This window comes from Athene cunicularia, assembly GCF_003259725.1.
Source record: "Athene cunicularia isolate RWA chromosome 2 unlocalized genomic scaffold, athCun1 chr2_part1, whole genome shotgun sequence".
Classification (NCBI taxonomy): domain Eukaryota; kingdom Metazoa; phylum Chordata; class Aves; order Strigiformes; family Strigidae; genus Athene; species Athene cunicularia.
The window spans coordinates 6,231,486-6,258,532 of record NW_020799095.1 but is presented as its reverse complement, the minus strand read 5'-3'; the positions used below and the strand labels follow the sequence as shown (position 1 = coordinate 6,258,532).

The 27,047-nt window shown below is 38.5% G+C and overlaps 2 protein-coding genes across 2 annotated transcripts in view; one reads left to right on the top strand and one right to left on the bottom strand.

Moving 5' to 3' along the window:
- Window positions 1-27,047, bottom strand: part of ACAD11 (acyl-CoA dehydrogenase family member 11) — a 33,369-nt gene that overhangs the window by 2,337 nt on the left and 3,985 nt on the right. The window contains exons 5-18 of the mRNA XM_026842877.1: window positions 23,887-24,048; window positions 23,267-23,431; window positions 20,981-21,128; window positions 20,287-20,408; window positions 19,162-19,268; window positions 18,896-19,019; window positions 17,458-17,535; window positions 16,924-17,062; window positions 16,703-16,810; window positions 15,877-15,975; window positions 3,816-3,882; window positions 2,223-2,308; window positions 1,946-2,017; window positions 922-1,076 (exon numbers count right to left, since the gene is read on the bottom strand). Of these exons, the coding sequence (XP_026698678.1) occupies window positions 922-1,076; window positions 1,946-2,017; window positions 2,223-2,308; window positions 3,816-3,882; window positions 15,877-15,975; window positions 16,703-16,810; window positions 16,924-17,062; window positions 17,458-17,535; window positions 18,896-19,019; window positions 19,162-19,268; window positions 20,287-20,408; window positions 20,981-21,128; window positions 23,267-23,431; window positions 23,887-24,048 (1,632 nt within the window). The remainder of the gene's footprint in view (window positions 1-921; window positions 1,077-1,945; window positions 2,018-2,222; window positions 2,309-3,815; window positions 3,883-15,876; window positions 15,976-16,702; window positions 16,811-16,923; window positions 17,063-17,457; window positions 17,536-18,895; window positions 19,020-19,161; window positions 19,269-20,286; window positions 20,409-20,980; window positions 21,129-23,266; window positions 23,432-23,886; window positions 24,049-27,047) is intronic.
- Window positions 8,733-14,000, top strand: ACKR4 (atypical chemokine receptor 4). The gene is made up of 2 exons (XM_026842160.1): window positions 8,733-9,088; window positions 11,915-14,000. Exons 1-2 carry the CDS (start codon window positions 9,009-9,011, stop codon window positions 12,993-12,995), a joined length of 1,161 nt encoding a protein of 386 aa, XP_026697961.1. The 5' UTR covers window positions 8,733-9,008; the 3' UTR covers window positions 12,996-14,000.

Here is a 27,047-nt window from a genome sequence, read left to right as displayed (position 1 = left end):
TCGCCTCTTCCTCAGCTGTCCTAGTGCTGTGAGGAACCTGTGCTGCCTGCGCAGCTGGATGTCAGGTCTTAGTTTAACGAGCTTCTGCGAAACAGAGCGCGCCTCATCCAACTCTTACTAATTCTAGGTTATGATCGTGAATGGAAGTTTGGCAATGACATGACTGGAAAATGGATATGTAAGATTATTCCCTCTGGATCTGTACAAACAACTTTTTATGACCTATGCCAGACACTAATTCAGTTTCCTCTTTCCATTGCCTTTACTTGTTTTTTCCAATAAAGTCATCCTATCTGTTGGATAAGACTGAGGAACAATTGAAATGCGGCCAGCTACTAAATGCTGATGATTCCTATAAAAAGCAGACTGACATCTTTTTATTACCCTATCAAGCAAGCTCTCTCTCACAAAATGGTATTTCAGTTCCAGAGCAAGATAAGGCAAAAAATCCTAAGACCAGTTTGGTCTGTACTGTCATAAGTAAGCACAAATAATTGATCAGAGAAGTAAAATTTTTAGTCAAATTTAGACCCTTGAGTGTTTCTGGTAATCATGATTCGATACACAAAAATGGTGAATTCAGATTGTAACTATGGAAACATAAGCTGTATGCCTGAAAAAAATACCTGTCCAATCTGATCAGCAAAAGCAGAGCAAAAAACATGGGGACAAAATCTGTATTCAAATCCAGCAAAGGATATCCAATTCATTGCAAGGGAAAAAAAAATCCTGTAGATTATATGGAAAAATGGGAGCCTTGCAATATGATTTTTTTCTTTTGAACCCTGATGCATTATGAAGAGAAATTCAAGGTGAGGGCACATCCCTTGTAGTGCATTATGAGAGGCACGAGTCTGTGTGAGCAAAACAAAGGGTGATGTCTGGAGCACATGAATTGAGACAAAGAGGGAACAAGCTTACATGGTGATACAGTTTCTTCCCAAAAGTCTCTCTCTGTGCTGCACGCTGGCACATTATCTGTAAAGCGGTTTCAGCTGCACCAAGGGACCTCATGCAGTGATGAATACGGCCTGGCCCAAGCCGACCTTGAGCTATCTCAAACCCCCTTCCCTCACCTGGATGGAAAGAAAAACAGGCACATGCAGACTCCTTGATTCCTGCTTGAAATGATGCCTGGCTCTGAGCAGAAGTGGCCTCATAGCACCAGAGCTAGAAGCAAGCTTTTTAAAAGTTTATTTTGCAGAACTGTTGCTTGTTTACTCCAACTAGATCTATACTGACACATTGTTAATAATACTTACAGCACAAAGCACACCCTAAGATGGTTTCTGACAGGGTTTGATTTACGTGATTTAATTTCAATCTTGTTATTTTTACACTGAAAAATATATCTGTGATATCTGGTATGAGAATCTGGGGGAAGACTTGGAGGTTTCCAGGTCCTAGGGCTACTCAAGAAAGAAACCTCTTACAGTGAAATAAAAATGGCAGAGAGGAGATAGATAGAAGAAATCAGGATTTATAGTAAGAGAGAGAAGCAGAGCAAACTTCTCCCTCCAGAAGGTCTTTTTTTTTTTTTTTTTTTTTTTTTTTTTCAGTTCTGCTAAATTTGCAGGCACCCAGGTTTGGGTGGCTGTGGACTACAGCAGAATGCTCTTTTGAAAAGTGTGTGAAGTCTATGAGAACTGGTTTTGGGGAAAGAACACCACTGCCAGTTTCTGCTTTGCTCTACTTCAGGAAGGTAGATGACAGCTGCACCTGCCCTGATTCCTTCATTCACCTTTCTGCTCTAAACAAGTTACATCCAAGCAGCAGGTAGACTGCTAAAGGAAGAGAGGGCTCCCTCGTACATGTGTTTGAGACCCTGGCTCCACTGACCACAGCAGTTTACAATAACTTATGGTGATTCATAAAATAAACCACTGTTTCATAAAACTTGGCTCATTGCTGTATGTATTAAAAAGGAATTAATATTGAAACTCACCCAGTATTATATTGGAGACAGGTACTCTCACATCATTAAAGTGTATCTCAAAATGTCCTCCATGGATCTCATCTATAGGCATAGAGAAAACACAACAGCAGAGTAAAATAAAGGAGGATAAAAATACAGGCCTTCAATTCCTAACTCTTTTTCTATGTATGCATTTTACTGATTTATTTGATATACAATATTTATTGTATATGTGTATATATATACAATGCAGCTTCTGAGACTGCTAACAAATTAATATGTGTAATAGCTGATAAATATCACCTACCCAGGTAGCCAAACACTGAGAGGGGTCTTATCAGCTTTAGCCCTGGAGTGTCCATGGGAACAATGATCATACTGTGCTGCTCGTACCTGATCAAGACAGAATGCACAAGTTACCATTAACTTTGAGCCTCCCCTTCTGTACCCTCCTTCCACTTCTTTTATTTTCAATCCTCAGTTCAGTGCTCACATAAAGCAATCTTGAGATTTACCTATACTGATTGCAGCTGTCCTGCATGCAGTGACATGCGTGCTTCAATACTCCTTGAATCAGCAGTGAACAAGTAGAAATGTACTACTGGCATCTAATGCACCAGTATCAAAGAACTACTACTTTTGTCACTTCTGTGCAAGTATTTCTGTATCACCCAGTCAATTTCCTCCCCCTCCACCCCCCACCTTTCTTTTTTATTCTCACAACATGTTTATCATCATCACAGTCTTGGCTTGCCTATAGTTTAGGAAAAAAAAATCCCCATGTTTAAATTCCTTCAGAATATTTAAGGTCAGTTATTAGTCACACAGAACTGGAGGAGACACCAGACGTTCCTGAACTCAACCTCCAGCTCTAGCAAGCGCAGTATCACATAGTCTCCTCCATGAACTTCTGTTCAGCTTCCAAGAGTTCAACAGGTGCCACTGTCTGTACAGCCACTGGACAAACCATCCTGTATGCTGTGAGCAAGTTATGGTTTACTTCTCAATGGAACCTAGCCAAATCTGAAAACTTAATCAGTGGGATTTGGGGTAAAATCCAACTTAGAGATACAAATATTCCAATTTTTTTTTTGCATTACAAGCTGTGGAACCAGTCATGAAGCATTTTATTCATCACTTGTGTAAGTTTTGTAAAAAGCAATTTTAGTTTGGTAATAAAGAGTTGAACCACATCTTTATTTTAAACAAGAACAGGGAAGTATTATATTGCCACATATAGAAATGGAATGAGCAGGTCCCATTGAAGATGTGCAATGCTCTCTGCTTACACAACTTCATGTAACAAGCATTCCACGTTTCAAACTTAACTTTCTATACCTACAGGTAACTGTGTGAAAAACTTAGTAGATAACTGCAGGTCTCTGATGTGCCACTTGTACTCATTCTGTTCAGGAAAGCTCTGAAAAGTTTTATTATCAATTAAGAAAACAATTCTTACTCTTGCTAAATGTTTTATATACTATCCTTATGAAATAAAGCATAAGCCAGTGGTAGTTGTTGGTTGACCAACTGATGCAGACTAAAACTATTCTGACCAAGATAAAGTTAGGAAATTCCCAAAACTTTCCTGATCCAATTCATCACAGAGCTCTGCTAACACCAGAGCTAGTGCAGTGGAGGGGAGGAAGCACACTGATGAAAGCTGGTAACAGCAAAATGGTTGGGAGGCTTCAGTCAACAGCAGTTGACACCAAAACAGGAGCTTGGTCAGCAACATTTTTCTCTTAAACAGACACATGCACAAATCCTCTGTAATGCACAAGCACATCCAACTGATCAAGGCAATTAGTGGCATTTCACGTAACAAAATTTTTGTAAGCAGTGACTCCATCAGGAAACAAGTTTTATGTAACTCATTGAATCTCCTAGGAATCCTTACCTGGATGCTGAGGAGTTTTTGGTTTTGCCCATTACGATTGCAACTTTGCAATTTGGGTTCCCAGCACCTTGAAAAGTCACAAACACAAAAATAGCTTTCAATATAAAAATCTCAAAGTAGAATCAAATTAAGTTTCATACAAATAAATCTTCCTCCCTTCCTTTCGTGATACAGGAGCAAAAGCATGCAATCTACTCTGTGTTTATACTCTGAGTAATCAGACTGAAACTAAATAAATCTTATTGCTTAACATGTAAAAGGGAGTTGACTTGTTGTGAGGGGAACAGTGACAAGCCAAACATCCAAACCCTCCAGGATCCGGCTCCATCATCTATTCCTATGAAAAGAGAACAAGAAGGTACTTGAAATGGAATCTAATTACTTCTGTCTCCATTACAGCTAAGCAAATAAGTCTGATACAGAAGCACACCTCAGGGCGAGGTGCTGCCATTTCAAAAGTAAAACTTCTTAAAACTGTAAAGACTGGAGGATCTCTGTGGGAATGAAATACCGACCACATTATAACCAAATTCTGCAGATAAGGCTATCAAAGAGTTACCATGATGACTTTGCTACTACTTCAGCATAACTTCTCTGGAATAAAGGTTCATTCCTCCTTTACACAAACGATTTTAGTTTGCACTTCAAAGAAAGATCTGAGTGGAAATCGTTACCTGAAAATAATCTGCCAGCATTTCAAGCCATTGTTAACATTATTTGAGACATGTCTTTGTAGCATAAAGCTAGCATTTTAATGTACAAGTCCTAAAGAAGATTCTACCATTATTTAACATGACATCTTATTTCTAAGAGCCTTAATCCTCACTCCCTTTTTCTTTAAAGGTTTCTTAGTCCTAAAGCATGCTCTCAGTCCTTTCAAAGTCTCACACAGACACTAAAGCTATAGAGAAGGGGCATGATTATACCTGATGTACGTAACAATCAGGAAATTTTTGATTGCTTTCTCAATGCAGATGACAAGCTTTTCAGAGATTTAATTCAAGATTTTTTTTCTGCACCAACTCGGTTAGTTTTAAGGTCAGAAACAAAGATAACTTTTAAACTTCTCTGGCAGCTGTTATCACGAGGTTTGGAAGCCTCTGGTCTAGACAATGCAACCACCTGGCTTTGAGCTGAGTTACTTCCTCTTAAGAACAGCCACTGTGATGGCCAGGAAGCAGGAGAGAGATTTATTTTGTTCTGATGAACACTGCCTATTTTGAGGGCCAGGCTGCTGGCTGTTTATACTCCTCTTTTGCCATATGCATTTCATCCATTGTTTTCAAAGTGGGGTTATATTTGTGGCGCATGAGCTGTACAATGCTAACGAGCTAAAATATAAAAGTGAAAAGCTCGGGGTGGGGGTGGAATAAATCAGCTTGGTAAAAAAAAGGTAATCTCAAACAGTTGGCTCATTTGGGCAACTGCAACAAGCGGGCAACCAACCCCAAAATAACACAACATGCTTTGCAATGTACTACCCTGCAAAGAGAAATGCTACATTCTTAAGGGGTATTTGACTCTTCTCCTTTTCCACAGAAAGCAAAGAATTGCACAAGTGGTGTTTTCTAAACCACATTTATCTTGAAGTGAGGTTTACAACAAAAGATATTTTGACTTTCTGGAAACTTTTCAATAACTGGTTTGTAAACAATCCTCAAGTTACATCCCTGCTTCAAAAAAAGGCAAATTTCACCATATTGTATGAAAAAAAATCAGAAGAAGCTTTCACATTGAACTTGGTTAGGATCTCACTGAGAGCTAGACATCTGGTTAGATGCTCTAAATCATTAGTACAAGTTTCTGGAAGGCAAATGAATACCTCCATTTCATATCTGCTTTTTCCCATTTGAACACAGCAAAGCAAGGCAGATTCCTGGCCTTTCCACTCCTTAGGGTTTGAAGTTCTGAAAACCCAAAATAAATTTTATGCAACTTTGACCCATAAACGCCAGAAAGAAGTTCTGGTCTAATGCAAGACTCTGAAATACTCCAGTTCTTTGGAAGAAATGCAGACTGCCTGGATGGAAAAAAATCTCTCATTTGTAAATGGCATTTTTACATTACTTACAGAATTCAAAGAAGCTGCTGGAGGATGGGGGGGGAAGAGTCAGAGAAGCCCATCATTTTGGCAGGAGTTAGAAGTAGTTTTGCAAGCAACTCACAATTGAACAAATAGAAATAGCAGAGATTTTGGAAGGTCAGTTGTAAGCAGATTCCCATATTGATAAACTTTTAAATAAGCATTTTAAGATATATGTCTGCATAACCCATCCAAAACCTCTAAACCACAATGCTGCTACATTGGGAAACATCCTAAGTTTAACTAATGTCATATATTTTTTAAATCTTCATGGCACTCACACAGGCAAAGACAACGATATTTTAAAATGTGCTTAGAGGGTTGATCACGATCCTGTTAGAAGCCTAATCTTTGCTATCAGGGGGTGTAACATGCTTAAGATTACTGAACTTCACACAACCAACTTATACAGGTTCCTTCTGGTAGAGGAATGTGGCGCAGACACAGACAGTACTTAAAGAAGCTGGATAGCACATAATTCTTGCAATCTATTTACCTAATTTTCAGCATCCAGTCTTCAAATTTTTGGCTAAGATGGCTAAGGCAGGATAATCTACTACTTGAATGCCCAGAATACCTATGACTCTCGCCGTGTTGGCTGCCACAGGGCTGAACCTGGTGGGTTACCTTTCTCTGCTAGAGATCAGGGGTCTGTGGCAACATTAACAAACTTGGCACCTTCCTACAGAGGCACTGATAAACACACGTTCTGGACTCTCCTACAAGAAGAAACTGGACTGAACAGGGTGGATGGCAGTGTAGTATTTATTGTAGTATCTTCTGACAAAGAAAAGGGGACCCCTCAATAGCCTGCTGTAATTTCTATCCACTAGCACAATGCATTCCATAATTTTATCTCATCTTCTCCAGATAACACTTCTGGGTATCTGGTAAAGATTATAATGGGGCTGCGAGCAAATTGGCTACAACTAGTGAAGACAGAGGCAATGCTGGGGTTCTGCTGCCAACCAGCAAGGGCTATACAGTCCTGTCACTGAATGCGGCTGCTAGTTGTTCCCAGCTAGAGCTCACAGTCTCAGATGGTGCCAGCTTAGGCATGTTTTTTTATGAATGTTTTTTTCCTCACCTTCATCCCATGTTTATACAGCCACAAGCATTTCTTAGTTAAAGAAGATACATTGTCATTTTGCATTCACTCATTAAACAATTTTTGTTATTTTTGAGCCTATAGGGTCATACTGAAATGTATTACATGCCAGTATTATTTCTGTACCCTGTCTGAAAGGTTCTGTCCTCTCTGCACCCTGCAGCTATGAGGAGCTGAGGCAGTGTAATAAACAGCACAGGATTTCCATGAACTGCCTTCCTACAGCCTGCCCACAGGACCTCTCAGGCACTGGTAACACAACCATCTGTTCTGTAGGCAACACACAGAGATATTTCCCTGGGAACTTTCTCAGTTCTAGCCTGATTGTTTCATCTTGTTGGAGACCATATTGAGACAAACCCCATTCAGAACTGAGAGATTCACTTATTTTAAAAAGATATAGCTCAGGCCTCTAAGCAACGACACAACTTGTGAGAAGCAGACGTGCTGGAAGCAACCCAAATGTCTTATCTGCCACTGTGAAGAACACCAGTGAAGTACTCAAGATGAAAACACTGCAGAAATATATGCAAATATTGCATCACTCTTTCTCTAGATTCCAATTACTCCTCTAACCCATTTTTCTTTCTCGTTCTCAATGCAAATGAAGCTAGAAGCATTTGGAAAATATTTGCCCGTTACATTCTTAGCTGCCCATCTTGAAGAACACAAGTGAAGCACTCAAGATGAAAACATTGCAGAAATATGTACAAATATTGCAGCACTCTTTCTCTAGACTCCAATTCCTCCTCCGACCCATTTTTCTTTCTTGTTCTGAATGCAAATGAAGCTAGAAGCATGTGGAAAACATCTGTCCATTACATTCTTAGCTGCCCATCTTTCACATACTCCAAAATAGTTGAAGTACAGACAGAAGGCTAAATCTGGCTGTGGCAGGTACCTCAATTTAGTCAGTGTGCCAAAATCAAAACCTCACCTCTGGTTTGCTCAAAATATCTCTCTGTTGTTTGGCATCAATATTGCATTTACTGAAACTCATTAGACTGCTACAGGATACGGGATAATGATGGAAGGTCCTGAGACTCTGTGCGAGGTATTCTTACACAAAAGACTAATTTGAAGCTGTAGAGATTGTGGAAATTTAAGCAAGATCCAGTCATTTTAGAAATTATTAGCACAGGTAAGTCCATGCCTCAGTGCAGAAATACTAATGTCTGCATGTGAACTGCAGAACTTCTCCATCTTCCCTTTCCTGTGAGAGTTTTGACTCTATAATGCAGACTGCACACTACAAGTGGAAGAAACCTCATGGATAGAATAGCATCTATTTTTATTCTACAGTATCTGACTAGCTTGCAGTTTCTGTAGAAATATTATCAAACACTAACTCGATTATGAATCTGACTGGTAACATTCAGGTCCCTGGGAACTCTCCCACAGGGTGCAGGACTACGTGCTTATACTCTGGTTGACAATTTACCACTTGCTTTCACATCTTGTTCCCTATCATCTTGCTGGTTTTGTTCAGGATGACATAGTGAAAGAGCAACCTCCCCAACCTCACAAAAAGCAATAGTCATCTTTCTACTGCATCCCCTTAAAAAGTTACTTTAAAAGGGGATATAAAGATACCTTAAAATCTTATATAGGCAGCCACCAACAGCACAGTAGTGCCCTGAGGAAAGAAGTGACTCACTACAGGTAACTCTGCCCTAGACTGACCTCCCCCTCTTTCTCTCTTTTTCACCTTTTAAATGTATGATTTGATAAAAGCCTTCTGATGATGTAAAAAAAACATTTCAACTTTAAGAAATAAAACAACCAATACCACAGTGAAATAGCAAGAGAATCTTTACCTTCCAAAGAAAAGTCACATTCTGGCTGTAACAAAGAGGAATGTAGGAAATGTACGTGTTTGACACAAGCAAAGTTTCCAGGAAAGCAGGATTTATTTATTTATTTATTTATTTAAAGCTGGCAAGTCAAAATGAAAGCGCAACTGACTTCCAGAGGAGGGTGTGGTGTTTGAAGACAAAATACAATGTGTCAGACCAACTCAGATCATTTCACTGAAGCACATCTCAATTGCAGTACCAACTACTACTCTGCTGACAAAATAAGGTTAGTTTTGTTTTAATATTTACTGCTCTGTATGTTAAGTGATATCTTATTTACATAGAGAAGAGCTAGGATTTACTCTCAGATAAGTTGGCTTTACAGAAAGACATCATTTCGCGAAGGGATGTGCTCATCTCCAGTCTTAAAATCAGACTCGTTCAGCAGAAGAACAGTACTGCTTAATTCAGTAAAGAAACAAATCTGTCTGTTTAAACTGGGGATATTAACTTCATTCAACATGTATCCATACAATCCCATGTCAAGTTTAAACACACAGAAACAATGAATTTGTATCTAAATGGAAGGCTGGAATAATTCTGCAAGAAAATATGTAAAGCTGTCTGTTATATCTATTAATATACCTCCTAGAAAACAGTACTGGAAAAAACAGCTGAGGTTCTGAGCTGTTTGGGTACTTGTGGTCAGTTTTGTATGCGGTAAGATTCATTTTTGTCATAATGTCCTGAGAAGTCTCCAGCTGTAAGATCCAGGATACCCACAGCAGTTTGTAAGAAATTCCACATGGGCATAAGGCAGCTCGCTGTGTGGGATGGAGACTAAACTAAGTCTGTTTCATCACTGTTCAGCACCTGAGTCCCAGGGGACTGCTCTGCTTTATGTAATAGGCACCTATACGTGCACCTGGGAAACAACAGTAACAGGAATGGCAAATACAAATAGGTGTGTTAGCCAAAACATAACTGTGTTTTTAAGGGAGAAATACCAACTGTTGCATTTTAGATAATTTTGTTTCTGTCAAGAACTCGGGGTCAGCCAAAAGCATATCAGGCAGCAGAGCATGTTCCTTGTCACAGCCAAACCACTTTGTGATACACAGACTTCTTGAAGTTTGCACTGAAATGTTTACTGTTTTGCTTTCAAGCAAATTTGCCAGTGATCCAACTTGAGTAAGTATTCCCAGATGGGTTCTGCAAGAAGTGTTTTAGACCACAACCAAATCTTTTCAGTTTAATTTTTAATTCTCTTCTAATCTTGGCTAAGTGGATTAAACTCTTTCACTAATAAAAAAAAAATACATTTGCTGCTGATGTCTGAATCTCTCTTCAAAGTATCCAAAACTGCGAAAGATTACCCCTGCTGAAAAATCCTGCTAATGCAGCTTGTTAGGCATAGAGTAGACACCCTTTGCTGGAGTAGCTAATAGAATTACTGTATATTTCCATTCTGCACACCTCATTTAGGCAAAAGTAAATGACATTACAAGACCTAAAGTAAGAGTAATCATTGTTTAAAGTTTAATGGGAAGTGTTTTGAAGTGTTAACAAAATAAGCCAGAGTCATTGAGAATGAAGCCAAACCAAACAGATAATTTCTAACTAATAGACTTTTTAAAAAAATAAGGTAGCAGATTCACTGAAAAAAAACCCAAACCCAAGCAGAAATAGAAATTATTAATTTCTCTCTATTTAATTGTTTTGCATCCCTGGATACAAGATCAGTCAGTAACTTATTTTTCCTGGTAGACAGAATTAAAAAAATTTAAAAGATTTAAGACAATCCTTCATTTAAACCCTTGTCTAAAACCCAGAAATGATATCTGGAATATTTCCAAGCTTGAAAAAGCCAAATTGTAGCTCCCAGAGTATCAGATAAGAATCTGATTTCAGTAACACTGGCCTCAAATTCTGAAACACTGCAGGTGATGAGAAAGGGGGAGGTGTTTTTCATTCTCAGCTACCTTTTGCTACTGCTGTTAAGAAATATTAATCCCACTTATTTCAAGAAAATGGGACACTTCAGGACTGTAGTTTACAATAGAAAGAATTTCAGGAAATTAGTCTATGAACAGAGTTAAGAAAAAGAAAAAAATACTGTAGGACATGACTCGCTTAAGACACGAACACTCAAACTTCCACCCTAAGCTGGCAGTGAGAATACAGCTGTAGTGTTTATAGAGTAAATCTGTCATCTCATCAGTATTTCAGAAAACATTAGAGCTTCTAAGCTGTTTGGGTACTTGTGGTCAGTTTTGTATGTGATAAGATTCCTTTCTGTCATAACATCCTGAGAAGTCTCCAGCTGTAAGATCCAGCATACCCACAGCAATTCGAATCTGTAAAATTCCAGTGGGCATGGCTTGCTGTGTGGGTTGGAGACTATGCCTGTTCCACAGCTGTTCAGCAACTGACTCCACTGTTGTGCTCTGTGTAATGGGCACGTATGTGTGTGCCTGAGAAACAAACAAGCCCATTCTCCCTGTATTATATCCCAAATATAGCAAACTTTATGTCATTAGGCACAGCATACTACTGCTTGCCTCTCAGCTTCAACCTGTTAGTATTCCTTATTCACTCTATGGTAATAGCATTTACAGCCTTCAACTGTACTCCTTTGCATTTCAGAGGCTGTAGAGAGGGAGGTTTAATTTCAACCCTATAAAGGGACAGACCAGGGGATTTTTTTAATGGGATATTATCAAACATAACTGAGTCAGAGCAGTTTAAGCAATGATGGCTCCACTCCTAAAACGTGGAAACCTGTGAAGTGCACTCCAAGCATCTTGCAATCTCAAACACTAAGGTTAACAAAAGCATTTCAGCTGAACGCATTTTACTTTGCATTGCACACATGGATGTAGTCAGTTACCCCATTTCATGTGAGAATTTGAGATGGTCTGTTCTGCTTCCACCACTGTTTAGCTCTACTTTGATTAATTACAAATGTATTCTCAATATCCAACTTCTCTAAACATGAGATGTAGAAGCAACCCTGAGCAAGGGTTTTAGGTTTCAACAGAAATTTTTAAATTTAAAACCAGTATTATTTCTTTGGAGTTCCCCTCTCACCCTTTTTTTTTGTGCCTTGTAGCTTTGCCATGGGCTGGGATATGAATAACTCAACCGAATACTGGATTGAGGATGAGGAGGATGATCACAACTCTGTTATAGATTACAATACATATGAGCTTCTCTGTGAAAAAAGTGATGTGAGAAATTTCACTAAATTATTCCTCCCTGTGTTCTACGCATTGGCTTTCACTGCTGGAGTTGCTGGCAATTCATTAGTGGTCGCAATTTATGCCTACTGCAAGAAACCCAAGACTAAGACGGATGTGTACATCATGCATCTAGCCATTGCTGATTTGCTCTTGCTCTTTACACTCCCTTTCTGGGCTGCAAATGCAGTGCAGGGATGGGAACTTGGAAACTCAATGTGCAAGCTCACTTCTTCTCTGTACACCATGAATTTCAGCTCTAGCATGCTGTTCCTGGCCTGTATCAGTGTGGATAGGTACAGGGCCACTTCTGAATCCCAGGGTCGTACAAGAATAGGTAAACACTGCAGTGTTACCTGCATCTGTGTCTGGCTGTCTGCCATTTTCCTCAGTATCCCTGAACTGGTATTTAATCAAGTCAAGAAACACAATGACAGGAATGAATGCCTTCCTGTATTTCCAATTAACATGGAAACACTCTTAAAAGCAACCATTCAAATCCTGGAAATTATCCTGGAATTTTTGCTTCCTTTCCTAGTAATGCTTATCTGCTATTCAGCTACTGCTAAAACAATCTTCAGATCTGCAAATGTTAAAAAGTCTAGACCCTTCCTGGTTCTTCTGGCAGTAGTAGCTACTTTCATTACTACCCAGCTACCTTATAACATTGTTAAGCTCTGGCGAGCCATAGATATCATCTACATGTTGATTACTGACTGTGACACAAGCAAAACAATCGATGTTGCACTCCAGATCACCAAGAGCATAGCTTTGTTTCACACCTGCCTGAACCCGCTTCTCTATGCCTTTCTGGGTGCCTCTTTTAAAATGCATATTATGAAAATCGCAAAAAATTATGGATACTGGAAAAGACAACAACAGAATGGAAGACCTGAAGAAATTTCTCTGAATTATGAAGACAACACTGAAGAAACAATTAGTTTCACTATATAGACTCTCCATTACTTCATTATCTTATATAATCAAAGGAATTACTAATTCATTCTAGGGGTATCATTTCAGCAGCTGTTTCTCTGCAAGGCAACTTTCAGATGAATTTCTGAATCTGCAGACTAGCCAAGACACTACAAAGCAGTTCAAAGTGGAACATGCTGATCAAAATTAAGCATCGGGCAAGAACTAAACACTGAAATTCCTAGAAACAACTAAAGATACTTACTTAGAAAAAACACCAAAGAAAAATAACAAAACCCAAACACCTAGATAACCCACAAGATTTAAATTTAAAAGTGTCACAGTACTAGGTATCTAAGTATCTGTGTAATGAACAATCTGTACATGTCAAACAATTAATTCAAACAGAAAAATAAACTATCAGGAATAAAGCACCATACAGGAACTTCTTTACCAGCAGTTACTATTTTTGTGTTTCTTCAACTATTTTGTAAAACTTAGAACATTTGTCTAGTAAGTCAGTTCAATATTTTTCCTCAGCTATCATTCCACATATACCCCTGCAGTTTCAAATGAGGTTTAAGTTCATGGCTGAGAACTGAGAGAGTCGGGAAAAAAGCCATTCTCTGTGTGGTTCCACATAAAACACAAAACCCAGTCATTCCTGCTCTGTAACTACCAAAAATGACCTTTCACCTCTCCTTTTCTGCTCATTCTGAACTTAACAAGCCCAGTACCCTATGGGAGGCACATTCTGTATCTCTGTAAACACCAAAGCCTTAGCAGACATGTAAGAAAAAGTTAAGTTAATCTTCAGATACAGGGCCTGGAATTTCCAGTCACAATTTGTACAATAAATCAAACACTGCAATAACTGTATCTGCTAAAATATATGGAGATACAATAAAATCAAATAATATAAAGAGTCCACTGGCTTTCATTTATTCATATCTTTATGTTGGTTTAGTAGGTACTGACATCCCTCATGATAAGCATTTATCAGCCAGCAAAGGCTAGAGGCCTTGCTCGATGAATGAGAGAGGTTCTGACTCCACATGGAGCTCATGGTCAGTGGGATTTACAGTTTTTCCATGGAGAAATACCAAAACTATTCCCTACTACAGTGCTGGTGAGGATTCCAGGAAAACAGCAGTTTTCCATGACTCTCTGGAAGCATTTCAAATATATTGACATACTAGCTTTCTAAATGGAAAAAAAGGAGTATTACAGCATACTGTCCCTGACTTCAGGCATCCCGTGGGCTCTGACAAAAAGCCTGATCTATGGCTTACAAAAGCCAGGAATCTCTGATTTTTAGACACTGTTCCTAGTTAGATAATTATGGACTGGAAGAAAAAGCTCTAAAAGGACAGACAAGAAACAACAGTAGCATAAACAAGACACAAGCCTCTTCTCTCTGTTTGGATGACAAAAGCTTACAGAATTTCTGCCCACTATTTTGCGAAATATTAGGGTGTGAATATGTAAGTCAGAAGTGCTTGACAGATAGTCTACACATACACTATAAATCTGACAAGTTTAAGCTGCACTGGATTTACTGTAGATGTGTAAAGCTCCCATGCAGAGAACAGTAACAAACTCCAGTTCTTCCATGAAACCACTAGCTCCTTACATGTGAGATTTATGACTTGACTTCACAAATAGAGTCACTGCACCCAGACTGACATTCTGAACAGGCTGTCAGGCTTCTGGAACTCCCAAACGTCCAAGGTCCTAATTTCCCACTCCGAGTAAAAAGGAAAAAAAAACGCCAAAACCAACAAAAACCCACAAAACCCTCAAAATCCAAAAACAAACGACCAGGCGGTAAAGGAGACTCTGACTAAGAGAAAGCTGCATGTATGTGTTTCTCAAACTTCTTGAAATTGCAGTGCCTTTTATGTGTCTGTCTTTATGCAAATCTGACTGTCCTGATTATTTTTATTAGAAATAAAATAAACCAAATTATGCTTACTCTCTTATGCTTATGTTTACTCTCCTTTTTATAATTCACATAACTAATTTTACAAATAATATTTTGTGTGTGTGACCTTCTACAAACTTGCCGATGACTTCATTAAGAACTGCAACGCACAGCTGGGAGACACTGACCCAGAGCAAAGGTGTCAGCCAGCAGTTGAGTGACACACTCAGTTCCAGAGACATGACCCCATGTTTCCTTTTGCCACTGGTTTTGCAGTACTAGAAAAGAGAGAGAGTCCTATCTTCTGGTGACTCTAGGTATTGCACAGGCATGTATTAGTAGGTAGCTGCCACGATCAAAGCTACATAAATGAAACATTCAGGTTTCACTCCAGTTAGCAACTCAGTTTATTTAGCTGGCTTCCAAACTCCCCCAGAATGAGGATTTTCAAGTTGCTGTCGCATATGTTTAGGTAAAAAAGGAACTATTACAATATCAGGGGCATTTACCACTTATAGTACAATCCATTGATTTTTCTGGGGTATATAAGAAAATCACCTGTAACAGTCAGTCCAGCAGCATCAGACTAGTTTAAAAAGCAGCCAAATTTTACTGTAACTACACAGTAGAGTCAAACCTCACACATAAGCTGCCAAAGACAGTTTAATAAAAACGAAGTTTAAAGGCTACAGCCATAAATGTCTAAGTTACCTGATGGAAAGAGGTAACACTTAAGGAACCACAGTAGCATTCATTCTTTGAACAAAAATCAGAGTTTCCAAAAAGGGCCCCAAACCCCAAATTGAATTTGAGACTTGGACTTTGTTTCATAGATCAGAAACTCGATTTAGCTCTTTCCATTGTTTACATTCTATCACCTTTACTCAGGAAGAAACAATTTCCCACCTAAGAAATGGAGTATAAATCTTTTTATTTCATCAGTTCTTGGAAAGAATTTTAGACTTAGCCATTCTTACTTAGGGTTTCCATACTTACCACTGCTCCACCACTTCTTGCCATTGATCACATAACTGTTTCCATCTCGCTCAATGCTGCATTGCATATTGGTGGCATCACTTGAAGCCACATCAGGTTCTGATTTAAAGAAAAAAAAACAAACCAAACCACTGGATTAAACATACTGGTAGTACCACATACATCACAAACATAGGGACCTAGATAAATTCTATTGACAATGACACCGTTTTGCTTCTTGTGGAAAAGTTGTTTTCAGAACCTCACTCTGCTGGTGGTCAAAGGCTTTGTATTATTTCCCAACAACCTGTTATTCCTAGCCAGTTTAAACTTGGGTTTGAGCTCAGACTACCCTTTATAGTTAACAGCCTTTTTCCTTCCCTGAAGTTTTTAAATCCTTCCCCTTCTAATGTACTTATAGATAACAGTCATATTTCTCCTCAGTCTTTTTTTCCCCATAGCTCTTCAAGAGAAAAATAAAGAGATTTAAATACTGAAAATGGTTGCCAGCAAAATGTCATCAATCATTGTTTGGAACAGGAAAGATTCTTCCTCTCTCCTTTCACCCTTAACTTCTTTTATAGGTCATCTTCTTTAAAGCAAAAGCATCTCTTTCCTCTTGGGGAACACAGTGAAACAGAATTTGCAAAATAAGGGTCCAGCTCTGCAAGGCTGAGTTCTCTCAACTCCTGCTGACACAGGAAGACCAAGAATTTGACATCCCATGTTCAAAAGCTACCTTCCTCTACCAAGAGCCAGGCCTTCTAAAGATGCTGAATGCCACAAGTTTTCAAGAGCAAAAATGAATATAATGCTGAACTACAGACATAATGCAAGCACATTGTACCTGTCATGCAGAAGCAAGAACTAATCTTCCCTTCTAGGAGAGGCTCCAGCCACTCTTTCTTTTGCTCTTCAGTCCCATACATGTGTAGGACCTCCATGTTTCCAGTGTCTGCAAGATATCAGTGTCCGTGTTTACTTCTTGAGACACACAACTCGTGAGGCATAAAGATGTCCAAGTTTTTAATGCTCTCAGTATTGTAGTTAAGGGACAGGGCTGCTAACCTGGTGCATGACAGTTGAAAACCTCAGGAGCAAAGAAGCATTTCCCTGTCTCCTCAGCTATTAGTGCATAGTCAAGCTGGCTGAGACCACTGACATCTGGGAGAAAAAAATTCCACAGACCTTCTGCCTTGGCCATTTCCTGTTGAAAGAATCATCAGAGGAAAACATTAGTAATAAATCTTTAAAAAAAAATTAAATTCTGGTTTGCTGCCCATTTCCTTCCTTCCTTTCTGCCTGCCTAACATACTGTCCAATGTATCTGATGCCTTTTTCAATAGCTATTTTCAAGCAGTATAGTCTTTGACTTAAAGTTCAGACATGACCCTCACAGAACTCACTTTCACTTTTCTTCTCTCCCACTCATATTTCTCCCCTCCTTTTGCACACTTTCTTCTTCCTTTCCTTTCACTGTTCCTCACAGTTTCTTTCCATGCAGTAACTTCTCCAGCAGAATATGGGAAACATTCTTACACTCTATGTCACTGCCTGTTTCTTTTACTGCTAGACTGCTCAAGAATATTTATTATCCCATACCTTCAGTCTCTCAAGCAGTGGTGGTTTCTTCCATTTATCCTCAGTATTTCCATGTCCAGCATAGTATTTTATTATTTCCTTAGAGTAACAATTTAAAAGATACTGTTCAAATTACGAACATGCCACATACACAAGTAATAATATGGTGTCTTTTCCAGCCCTACATCCCAAGAAACCAGTAAAAAAAATATTCAGAACAGGTTTTTATTATATAGTCAGTTGCATTATAAAATTAAATATTTAATTAAGAATCAATCTGCAATCTATGCAAGACTTTGAATGCGTCATGGAGATGACCCCAGTCAGTACCTTATTTCATACAGAGAAATGATTTGGGGTGGCTGAGGTGAGTGAGGCATGGCGCTTCAAAGCTGGCCCAGAAACTAGTTTTAGAACAAATAAAGTACTGCCCTCTTCTGAAAAATCACACAGTAAGACAAATTCCAAAGTAGAATTTACAAGTCCTGATTCACAATCCCTGTTATCAGAAATTACGTACAAGTACAAAACTAATAATCTGCAAAACTTGCATGGCTCTTTGAGGTTCATTTGTTTTTAAAGCAAGTACTTTAATTATTGCCAGGTTTCCTTGGACATCCCAAAACTAGTTACAGACTTTTAAGCAACTTTGCATATCAAGGGTTTCTGCTCTCAATCCCTCCTTGTGAAAAGCAGATGCATTCATAAATATTTTAAATTAGTATCTTCTCTGCATTTCTGCCTGACTGCAAAAAAAGAAAAAAAATAAATCAAAAAGCAAAAAAAGCCAGTTCCTCAACAAACATCATCTGCATTTCCATGAGACTAAAAGTTGAACCAACTTCCTAAGTGAAAAATTTCTAACCTCCTTAGGCTACAAATCAGAATGTTTCATCTAATTTTTCCTTCTACTATTTAGGGATTTTGGCAGATATTTCATTATCTGATTTCAAACCTTCAGTGGTATTAGATATATTCAGGAATAAGGCAAAAAAAAAAAAAAAAAAAAAAAGAGCAAGGAACAGAAACATTCAACTTTATATGGTTAAAACCAGCAGTTTCCATTTTTTTAACTGTCCTTCCGTTTAGTATGTAAGAGTTCTAGATTTTTGTTAGTGTTAAAAGTATTTTGGCAAATATATTTAAAAAGTAACTCTTTTTAAAAAGAGCAGTTTTAAAAGTAACTCTTAGTGTTCATTAACAATGCATACACATTTTAATTCTGAAAAAAAATTAAAGCAGACTATAATGATTCTGATAATATTTTGCCATGCCACAAACATCACTGCATGAAAATAAGGCCGTTTTGAAAAAAGAATTTGAGATTGAAGGACATGACGTCTATACATAGCTTTACATTTTCATAAACTCTAGATTATTTATAGTAAACCTAATGGGTTTATTATAAATAATCATTTATAAATAGGTTTACTAAACTAAAAAACCTAAAACCTCTTACCTTCTCAGCTGGATATATGTGCTGCTTCATGAACTGCTTGACCTTCAGCAACATTTCTTGGCCTTTCCTACTTTGATGGAACAACTCTCCAGAAATGCTGTGATGTGTGCTGCTGAAAGACGACCTAGAGAACATTCAATGCAATAACAAATAAGACCAGATGTTCCCTCATAAGAACATAAGCTGCCTTATACAGGCATTCAAATAAGAAAAGACGTTGTAAAAACTTTGCCTGGCCTTTGACCAGTAGTATAGACCACTCTTACCTTTTGGACAGCTCTAACCCTCTCTCTGCCAAAGGCTTCACAATCTTAGCAAATTCATGACTATTCTCTGCAGAAGCATTTCCAATGAGAGATCTAGCATATATACCCTAAAAGCAAAAGAAAGGCATATATAGTATAATTATACACTAAAAAATTGTCTCTTTAATAGCTTGATAATTTCTTCAACTATGAAAACGATGCTTAAATGCACGTGTTCTTAAAAGGAAAGAATTATCACCCAGACAGATTTTACTAGGACACGTTAATATTGTGTCTTGTCCATTTCTGATATAATGGAGATGCTTGATGCACAAGAGAAAAAAACATACCCCAGGTAAAACAAACTGAAGGCACATCACAAAAAGTAGCACAGAAAAAGAAAAAAATAAATGTCTGCACACGATACTGCAAGCAAGCCCAGGCCTGTCCCTTAAACCAAATGACAACAGTATACACACATGATTATTATCCATGACTAAATTGACTACCCAGAATCTTACTTCAAATTAATATCAGGTGTCTTAGCCCACATTTGGTATGCTGATCTCAGTTAAAAATCTACTTATGCTCTATAATGGCTGAATATCTAATAAACAGTTACTTCTGTCAACAATGAATTAAGGAAACTCATTTTCTCCTATAATTACATATCAAAATTGGCCTCCTATGCTCATAATAAACTGAGTTTACAAGACACCCTTTTTCATCCGTGGGTGGCACCAACAGGATCTTATTTATCTATCCTGCTATCTACTTTCATGAGAGCTCACGAAACTTAGAAAGATCTCTGTTTCTCTGTAATACAGGATTTAAATTAGCCAGAGAATGCAAAAAGGTAATGACAAAATTGCCTGCATTCTGGAACATCAATAAGACAAACCCATATACCCAAGTTTACTTCACTTTTAGCCTACTTTCCTAAGAAGTTAGGTATATCTAACACAATGTACTTTATGTAGCAAGAATTCCATCTTAGAGGGTCATAAGCATCTAAGATACTGCCTCTAAAGGAATAAAGCAAAATATAATGGTTCCAGTTATTTTTAATTTATTCATATTTTGAACACATATTACCAACTATAAATATGCATAATAAAAATATGTGACATTCTGCAAGTGTATTACCTGGGATATTGCTGCCATTTTAAAATATGACAAAGCAAGAAAAAAATTAAAGTTGGATAAAGCAGTGCTAATACCCCGGCAGCGGCAGTAAATGGAAACCAGCTCTTGAAATGAAGGAGTTTCTACAAAAAAACAACAGAATATTTTATAATACTCAACATCTTCTACTATTTTTTCCACCTTCTTCAAACATTTGAGCTTTTCAGCTTTATGAGATATTCCATTTACATAATAAAAAACCCCATGATTTGTCATTTCTCATGACCTAAATGTGATATGGAGAGCCAAAAGGAAATAAGAGTTGTCAGAATGCCAGATAAGCATAATACTTCCTACCTCCTCTCACCTCCACCCCAGTCAGGAAATTAATTTCATCACTGCAAGGGGAGGGAAGTGCCTTTTTTAAAAAAATAAATTACATATTCATTTAAATTTCAGTTTTATTCCATTACCTCTAAGAAAGGTTCAAAATAAACTTTTACAGAAGGAGCATACTGTGGCTAAGCTTGTTAAAACAGGACTACCTTAAAACTCCCTAATAGCATGTTTCCTGCAGTGGAGATAATTATGGAAAAGTTCAAGTGCAAAATGATGTGCTAATTAATTTAACCTTTTATTATTGTTTATAAAGGTAACATATAAAATAGAAAACAACCCTACAATATGTTTCCATAAAAAGATTACAGTTTCATACCTACGGTGCCTTTGAAACTCAAGAAAGTTCCTTGACCTAAGTCCTTAATAGATGCAGGCCAAAAGTGGAATTGAGTGGCATATGCTAAATCTGCTAAAGGATGGCCAGAAGTTGAAAGTTCCCAGTCCAGCACTGCCAAAACACGAGCCTTAAATAAAAACAAAAACCTCAAGTGAATGCTAGAAGATAAATTCTCCCCATTCACAAATGTACAACCCACTTCAATACCCAACAGCTTTATTCAGTTACTATGTGTTTATAATTAAAAACATGCACTGTACCTGTCTACAGCACAACCAGTTCCTTTTAGCACTATATAAGGATCTGTAGAAAATTAACATTTACATAGTGACAGAAAAAACAGGCATTTTTCCAACTAAAATCTGTTTTAAATTCCACATTTTTGAGTTCTTCCTGTCACAAACTTCTAAACTCTTTTAGCCAAAATATGATTAAAAAAAATATCCTAAAGAACAGTAGTATTGCCAGGAGTGGTTTTTTTTTTTTTGTTTCCAGTCCTGTTCAATAGACACTGTTGCCCCATCCTTTTGCAGAGATACTCATGGACAGATCAGGCATTAAAAAAACTAATTTATCACGATATTATGCATAGATTAGCACTTATATGGGGAGTTGAATTTCTTAATTTCTTAAACAGGGCAGTCAATCACTGCCCAGCTAGTGACACAAGCCTCTGCTGCAAGCATCCTTGGATATGGTGTCTTCAGCTGTATGGGCTGAGACTTCCCAAACTGTCGTTCTGATGAATTCATATAATTCAGCTGGCCTGTCATCCAGACCAGCCCCTCCAGCCTATTCACAATCCATGGCTACCTGAACTATGTGCAAAAAACCCTCTCCTATATGGTCATTCCTGGATATACAGGAACAGTTTCCACAGATTCCCTGTACTTGGCACTGGTGAGGCCGCACCTCGATTCCTGTGTTCAGTTTTGGGCCCCTCACTACAAAAAGGACATTGAATGACTCGAGCGTGTCCAGAGAAGGGCAACGGAGCTGGTGCAGGGTCTGGAGCACAGGTCGTACGGGGAGCAGCTGAGGGAACTGGGGGGGTTTAGTCTGGAGAAGAGGAGGCTGAGGGGAGACCTCATCGCCCTCTACAGCTCCCTGAAAGGAGGGTGCAGAGAGCTGGGGATGAGTCTCTTTAACCAAGTAATAAGTGATAGGACAAGAGGGAATGGCCTCAACTCGTGCCAGGGAAGGTTTTGACTAGGTATTAGGAAGCATTTCTTTCCAGAAGGGGTTGTTAGGCGTTGGAATGGGCTGCCCAGGGAGGTGGTGGAGTCCCCATCCATGGAGGTGTTTAAGAGTTGGGTTGACATAGCGCTGAGGGATCTGGTGTAGTTGGGAACTGTCAACGTTAGGTCAATGGTTGGAGACTGGATGATCTTCAAGGTCTTTTCCAACCTAGACAATTCTGTGATTATTTAAATTTTCAGCTACTTCAGGAACAGCTGGGAGAGTGCCTGAGACTGACAGATTCTCCACTCAGGGAGTCAATGAGCACATCTGACAACTGACAAACAGTGTCTATCAACTGATCTATGCGCAACAGTGGGAATCCCTGGGATATGTTGCTTTGTTGTGAAGCACGCATTGTCGAGTCTTGGCCACAAATCCCAGACATATCTTCTGGTCACAACCCAGCAAATAGCATGGAAAAAAATAATGAAAATGCAATTATGTTGATAGACAAGTAACTTACAGACATTTATTTCCACAAACAAACAAAAAAATAATCTTCCTTTTCTCTAAAGATGAAAAATTTTGGGGGTCTCTGTGATCTACGTGTGCTCTGTAACTAAGCAGCTTTGGCAGATTTTTCATTACTTCTACTAGCGTCACATATCATGCAGTCAGATCCTGTTCCAAAAGCCACTGCTGTTAAATGAAGCCATACCACAAATTTCAACAGGCTTTGGATCAGATAGATGCTTACGTAGTTTAATGAAGTGAGCCTTCTGTATGTCTTTAAATTGCACTGAATTCAATAGGATTTATGCCTATAAAATATTTTGTTCCTGGGCTTTGAAGCAGGGACTAGAGCTAATGAATAAACTGAGTAAGTGGCTCCCTCAATGAAAACCAGTACTGTATTAGGTACCTAAACAGCATACACTTGAGCATAGAGAAGAGTTAAGTTCCCTACTGTTCCTTCAAATACATATCATGCCCTAAAACATCCACACATCTTATTACATGGTAGGAATACAAACAAATGAAGGACCAAGAGCTACTAAACATGTACAAATACATTTCAAATACCTCTGTTGGGTGGAAGATGATGTTATCTATTCTAAAGTCCCCATGAATCAGGCTTTCTTCATTATCATGAGGTGGCAAGTTGTTTGCTAACCACTCAGCCAGCTTGTTCATGGCAGGAATATCTGTATGAGCAGCTGCATCATATTGTTTTTTCCAAGTTGATACCTAAAGAAATACAAACGCTTCAACAGATTCTCCAGCTGATTCACAAGTTTTTCAAAAGCACAAAATTCTGAAGCACATGCTTCTGGGCTTTAACTATTACTATGTTACCTGTAAAGTCAATAAAACCCAGTGTCTGCATCTGAAAATGTGAACTGTGAGATCAAAAGATGTAGTGAAGACAACCTCTATTTTCTATTTCAATCCTATTTATACAACCTAGATCTAATATTATTCCAAAAGTAAATGAATACCATTCCCTGAGTGTAGCATTACAGAACTGATCTGAATGTAGTAGTAACTTTATACTGCGCACAAATAATTGAACTAAGGGAGGGTGTTTAATAGCTAAAATATAATGGTTACTTTTACAAGTCATTAATAATTAAAAATTTAGCTTGCAAATCAAATAAGTCTTCAAAGGTCTAAGACAAGAGAATTCTTCTGAAGTGATGTACCTGTCTTCTGCAGTATCCTGGTCCTCTGCCATATCCTTGGAGACCCAAGGACTGTAAATCAAAGGAGTGTAACAGGGCCAAAGTTTCTATCATTACAATATACAAAGCAGAACGCTCTGCCAGGCCCACTTCAGGCAGTGAGAGGTCTCGGAAGATGCGACCCTAGAAACATCATAGATCAGATATTTGGTGGGATATACACATCAGATGAAGAGAAGTAAAGCTATACATTTCAGGAGCAAAGACAAATGCAGTGAACCAACACTTCCCATACAATCAAAAACTCCTTCCTCATTTATTTTATTCTTTGCCCAGGACAGATGAAGGTATTCACAGTAATCGCAGATCATTAGTATAGAGGATATTTATTGGAAGACAATTAAATTAACAGATATATTCAGTTGACGAAAGTTTGAATCAGAGCACTCAATTGAGATATCCTCGAGCTTGAAAGCACCAGGAAAAATATATGTTACTGTATTGTCTCTAACAGTTAACTTCCAACTGTAACAACAGAGCTGCTATAACTTTTCCATTCTCACTTTACATGCTCAACACACAAATATGAGAAATTCACACCACCACTTACGACTCTGCAGCTACTAACTACATCCACAGAAAGGACAAATCTCATCACCAGCACTAACTTGTCTCCCCCTGGCAGCTGAATTTCTCACTGGTGTGCAAGTTTCCCAGATCTCTGCTTTGTGGCAGTTGCTCTTGTTGCTGCTGTTATATTTTGCAGTCGTTATTGCAGATACGCAAAAGCAAGTACATATATTTATGAATAACGATTCATTTCCTTTACAACCTATTATATTTGTTTTAACAACCTTCAGGATGAATTTAGGAAGACAATTTAAAAGGGGCGTGGTTCAGACTCATGTAAAATTGATTAGCATATCAGAGAAATTAAACTATTTCTAATTCCAACTCCATAAAATAAATAGAAACATTACATGTGTTGGTCATATGCCAGTGCACACAACTCACTTAGCGGATACCCTGTGACAGTAACTTGTTTGTTTTTATACCCGTATTTCATCTTTTATCAGAACACTCCAGATTTTTCCGAGTTGACAGACTATGCACATGGCTTATGTACGTTATTTGTATCAGTTACAGTCAGGTCTTCAGGAACAACAGCAAGTAAGTGACACATGACATGTCAAAGACAATAAGTGTGTGGTGCACAGTCTAGGAAGCCATTAAATGAACAAGCCCACTCATCCTCTGTGGCGAACATATGAGCGTGCAGTGAACATGAAAAATACACTCATCAGATCAGATGACAGACCTCAGCAAACACACCGTTCCTACAGGAAGCAATTTGTTTTCAAATGATGCTCAGAAATCACAAAGCCAGATGATGCTGTGATTAGCCTGACCTACAACATTAATGCAGTCCTTTCTCCAGCACAGTAGCCAATGAAAATTAAAATCATAACAAAACAGAAGTGCTGAAAAACAGACTGATGACTAAATCCACAGGGATCAAGAGGCTAAATTCTAGACTGAGAACATTAATGAAGGATACAGTTCCACATTACACTTAGTTCAACCTAACTACTACTTGCCTACCTAACAAACCAACCAGCTGCACAATTCAACAGAAAATGGTTGTTGGAGGGCAAGCAGCACCCAGCACAGCTACCACTGCCTCTCATCAGACAAGCAAGGTGATCCCACTCACCTGGTGGCAGCCGCACGTCCCTGGCACCCACTGAGCAGTCCCTGGCACCCACTGAGCAACCGTGCAAAGAGAAGAAGGAAGCAGCATTGTTCCTTTTAGCAGCAGCTGATTAAATCTGACATTGAACTGTACTCTTCAAAGAGCTGCTTTAACGTCTAAATAAGAATAATAAGAGAATCTCTCTCAAATACAGAGAAATATATGCCTAAAAATTAGTTCCTATCTTAAAAGTAAGATGTAGAATAGCTTGATGTAGGCAGTTTTCAGTGTGAACTTTGTACGTGTTTCTAGACATTAGCATAGCTTCCCAGCTTTTATAACAGGCACCCGTGTTGCATTACCTGAGAGCATTAACACATATCAAATATCACCTGATAATCAATATTAACAAGTAGAATCATTAATATTTTCCACCTACAAACTAGTATTATATAAGTAAACATTTTCAATAAAGATCAAGTCCCTGCACAAAAGAAACCCTGTATCTTAGACTACAGAAGATACAAAGCTACCAATTTGCTTCAGTCAGGTGAGATACTGCATTTTGAGAAACCTAGTGTCATAAAGGAAGCAAATAAACTGTGAAATACAACTCCAGGTAGCAGAACAGATCTTATCCTAACGGAAATTTAGTAATTGTATTAAGTAAAGAAGTTTTACCCACCAAAAACAATGCTACCATGCTCATTAACTGCAATTACATAATGTCCTTTGTAAATGTACCTTAAAAACGTTAAATGAAAATTTTATTCAACCTGCTTTAAGTACACAAAATAAACCAAGCTTCAGCATGTTCACACAAGCTTAGAAGTCTTCAGTAAAATTTCACATATAAAAATGAAGCTTCTCAGTATAGTATTTCAATCATATAGCAAGAGAAAACAGTTCTCAAGAAGATCAAACCATTAATAAATCACATCCAAGTAAAACACCTGCAGTTTAAAGTGGCACCATAGGCAACTGGAAGATGCTATGCCATATTGGATGCCCCTGTGTTATGCTCTCAAAATCAGCAGCTTCAGCAATCCAACTCCCAGAAAAGAACAAACTTTTCTCCCACTAGGTTGAACCCTAACAAGACCAGCTTCCACACATAGCGATCCCAGCCTGAGACCAAAGGAGAAGTGGATAAGGTGGAGGCTGCAGAAAACACACTGCAGTGACAGTGAGTTTAAGGTGCCAGCACAGGGAGAGGACAAGGAGGCTGCAGGGACCAGTGTTCCAAAACACAGGAAAGCACAGGTATGACAAGCCAGCTCCCTAGCATAGCCATGCAGACCTGACAGGTTAGTAACCCTCCTGGCTTCACATCGGCAGCCCCAGCTGCTCTGTCTCCTCTGCCCTTGGCCCAAACATCTGCACTACCTCTTCTTCATCCACAGCTGCAGCTCCAAGCATCCTTCAGAGCTGTGCACAGGACCCAGATGGTCTGGCAGTGGCAGCTGCTTAAAATGCTGTTGCCTTCCTA

Bases quoted from the DNA above. Each gene is read 5' to 3' on its own strand.
- ACKR4 (XM_026842160.1), top strand. From the start codon at position 9,009: ATGTGTCAGACCAACTCAGATCATTTCACTGAAGCACATCTCAATTGC. The intron at 9,089-11,914 runs GTTAGTTTTGTT...TGTGCCTTGTAG, and splicing joins TACTCTGCTGACAAAATAAG to CTTTGCCATGGGCTGGGATA.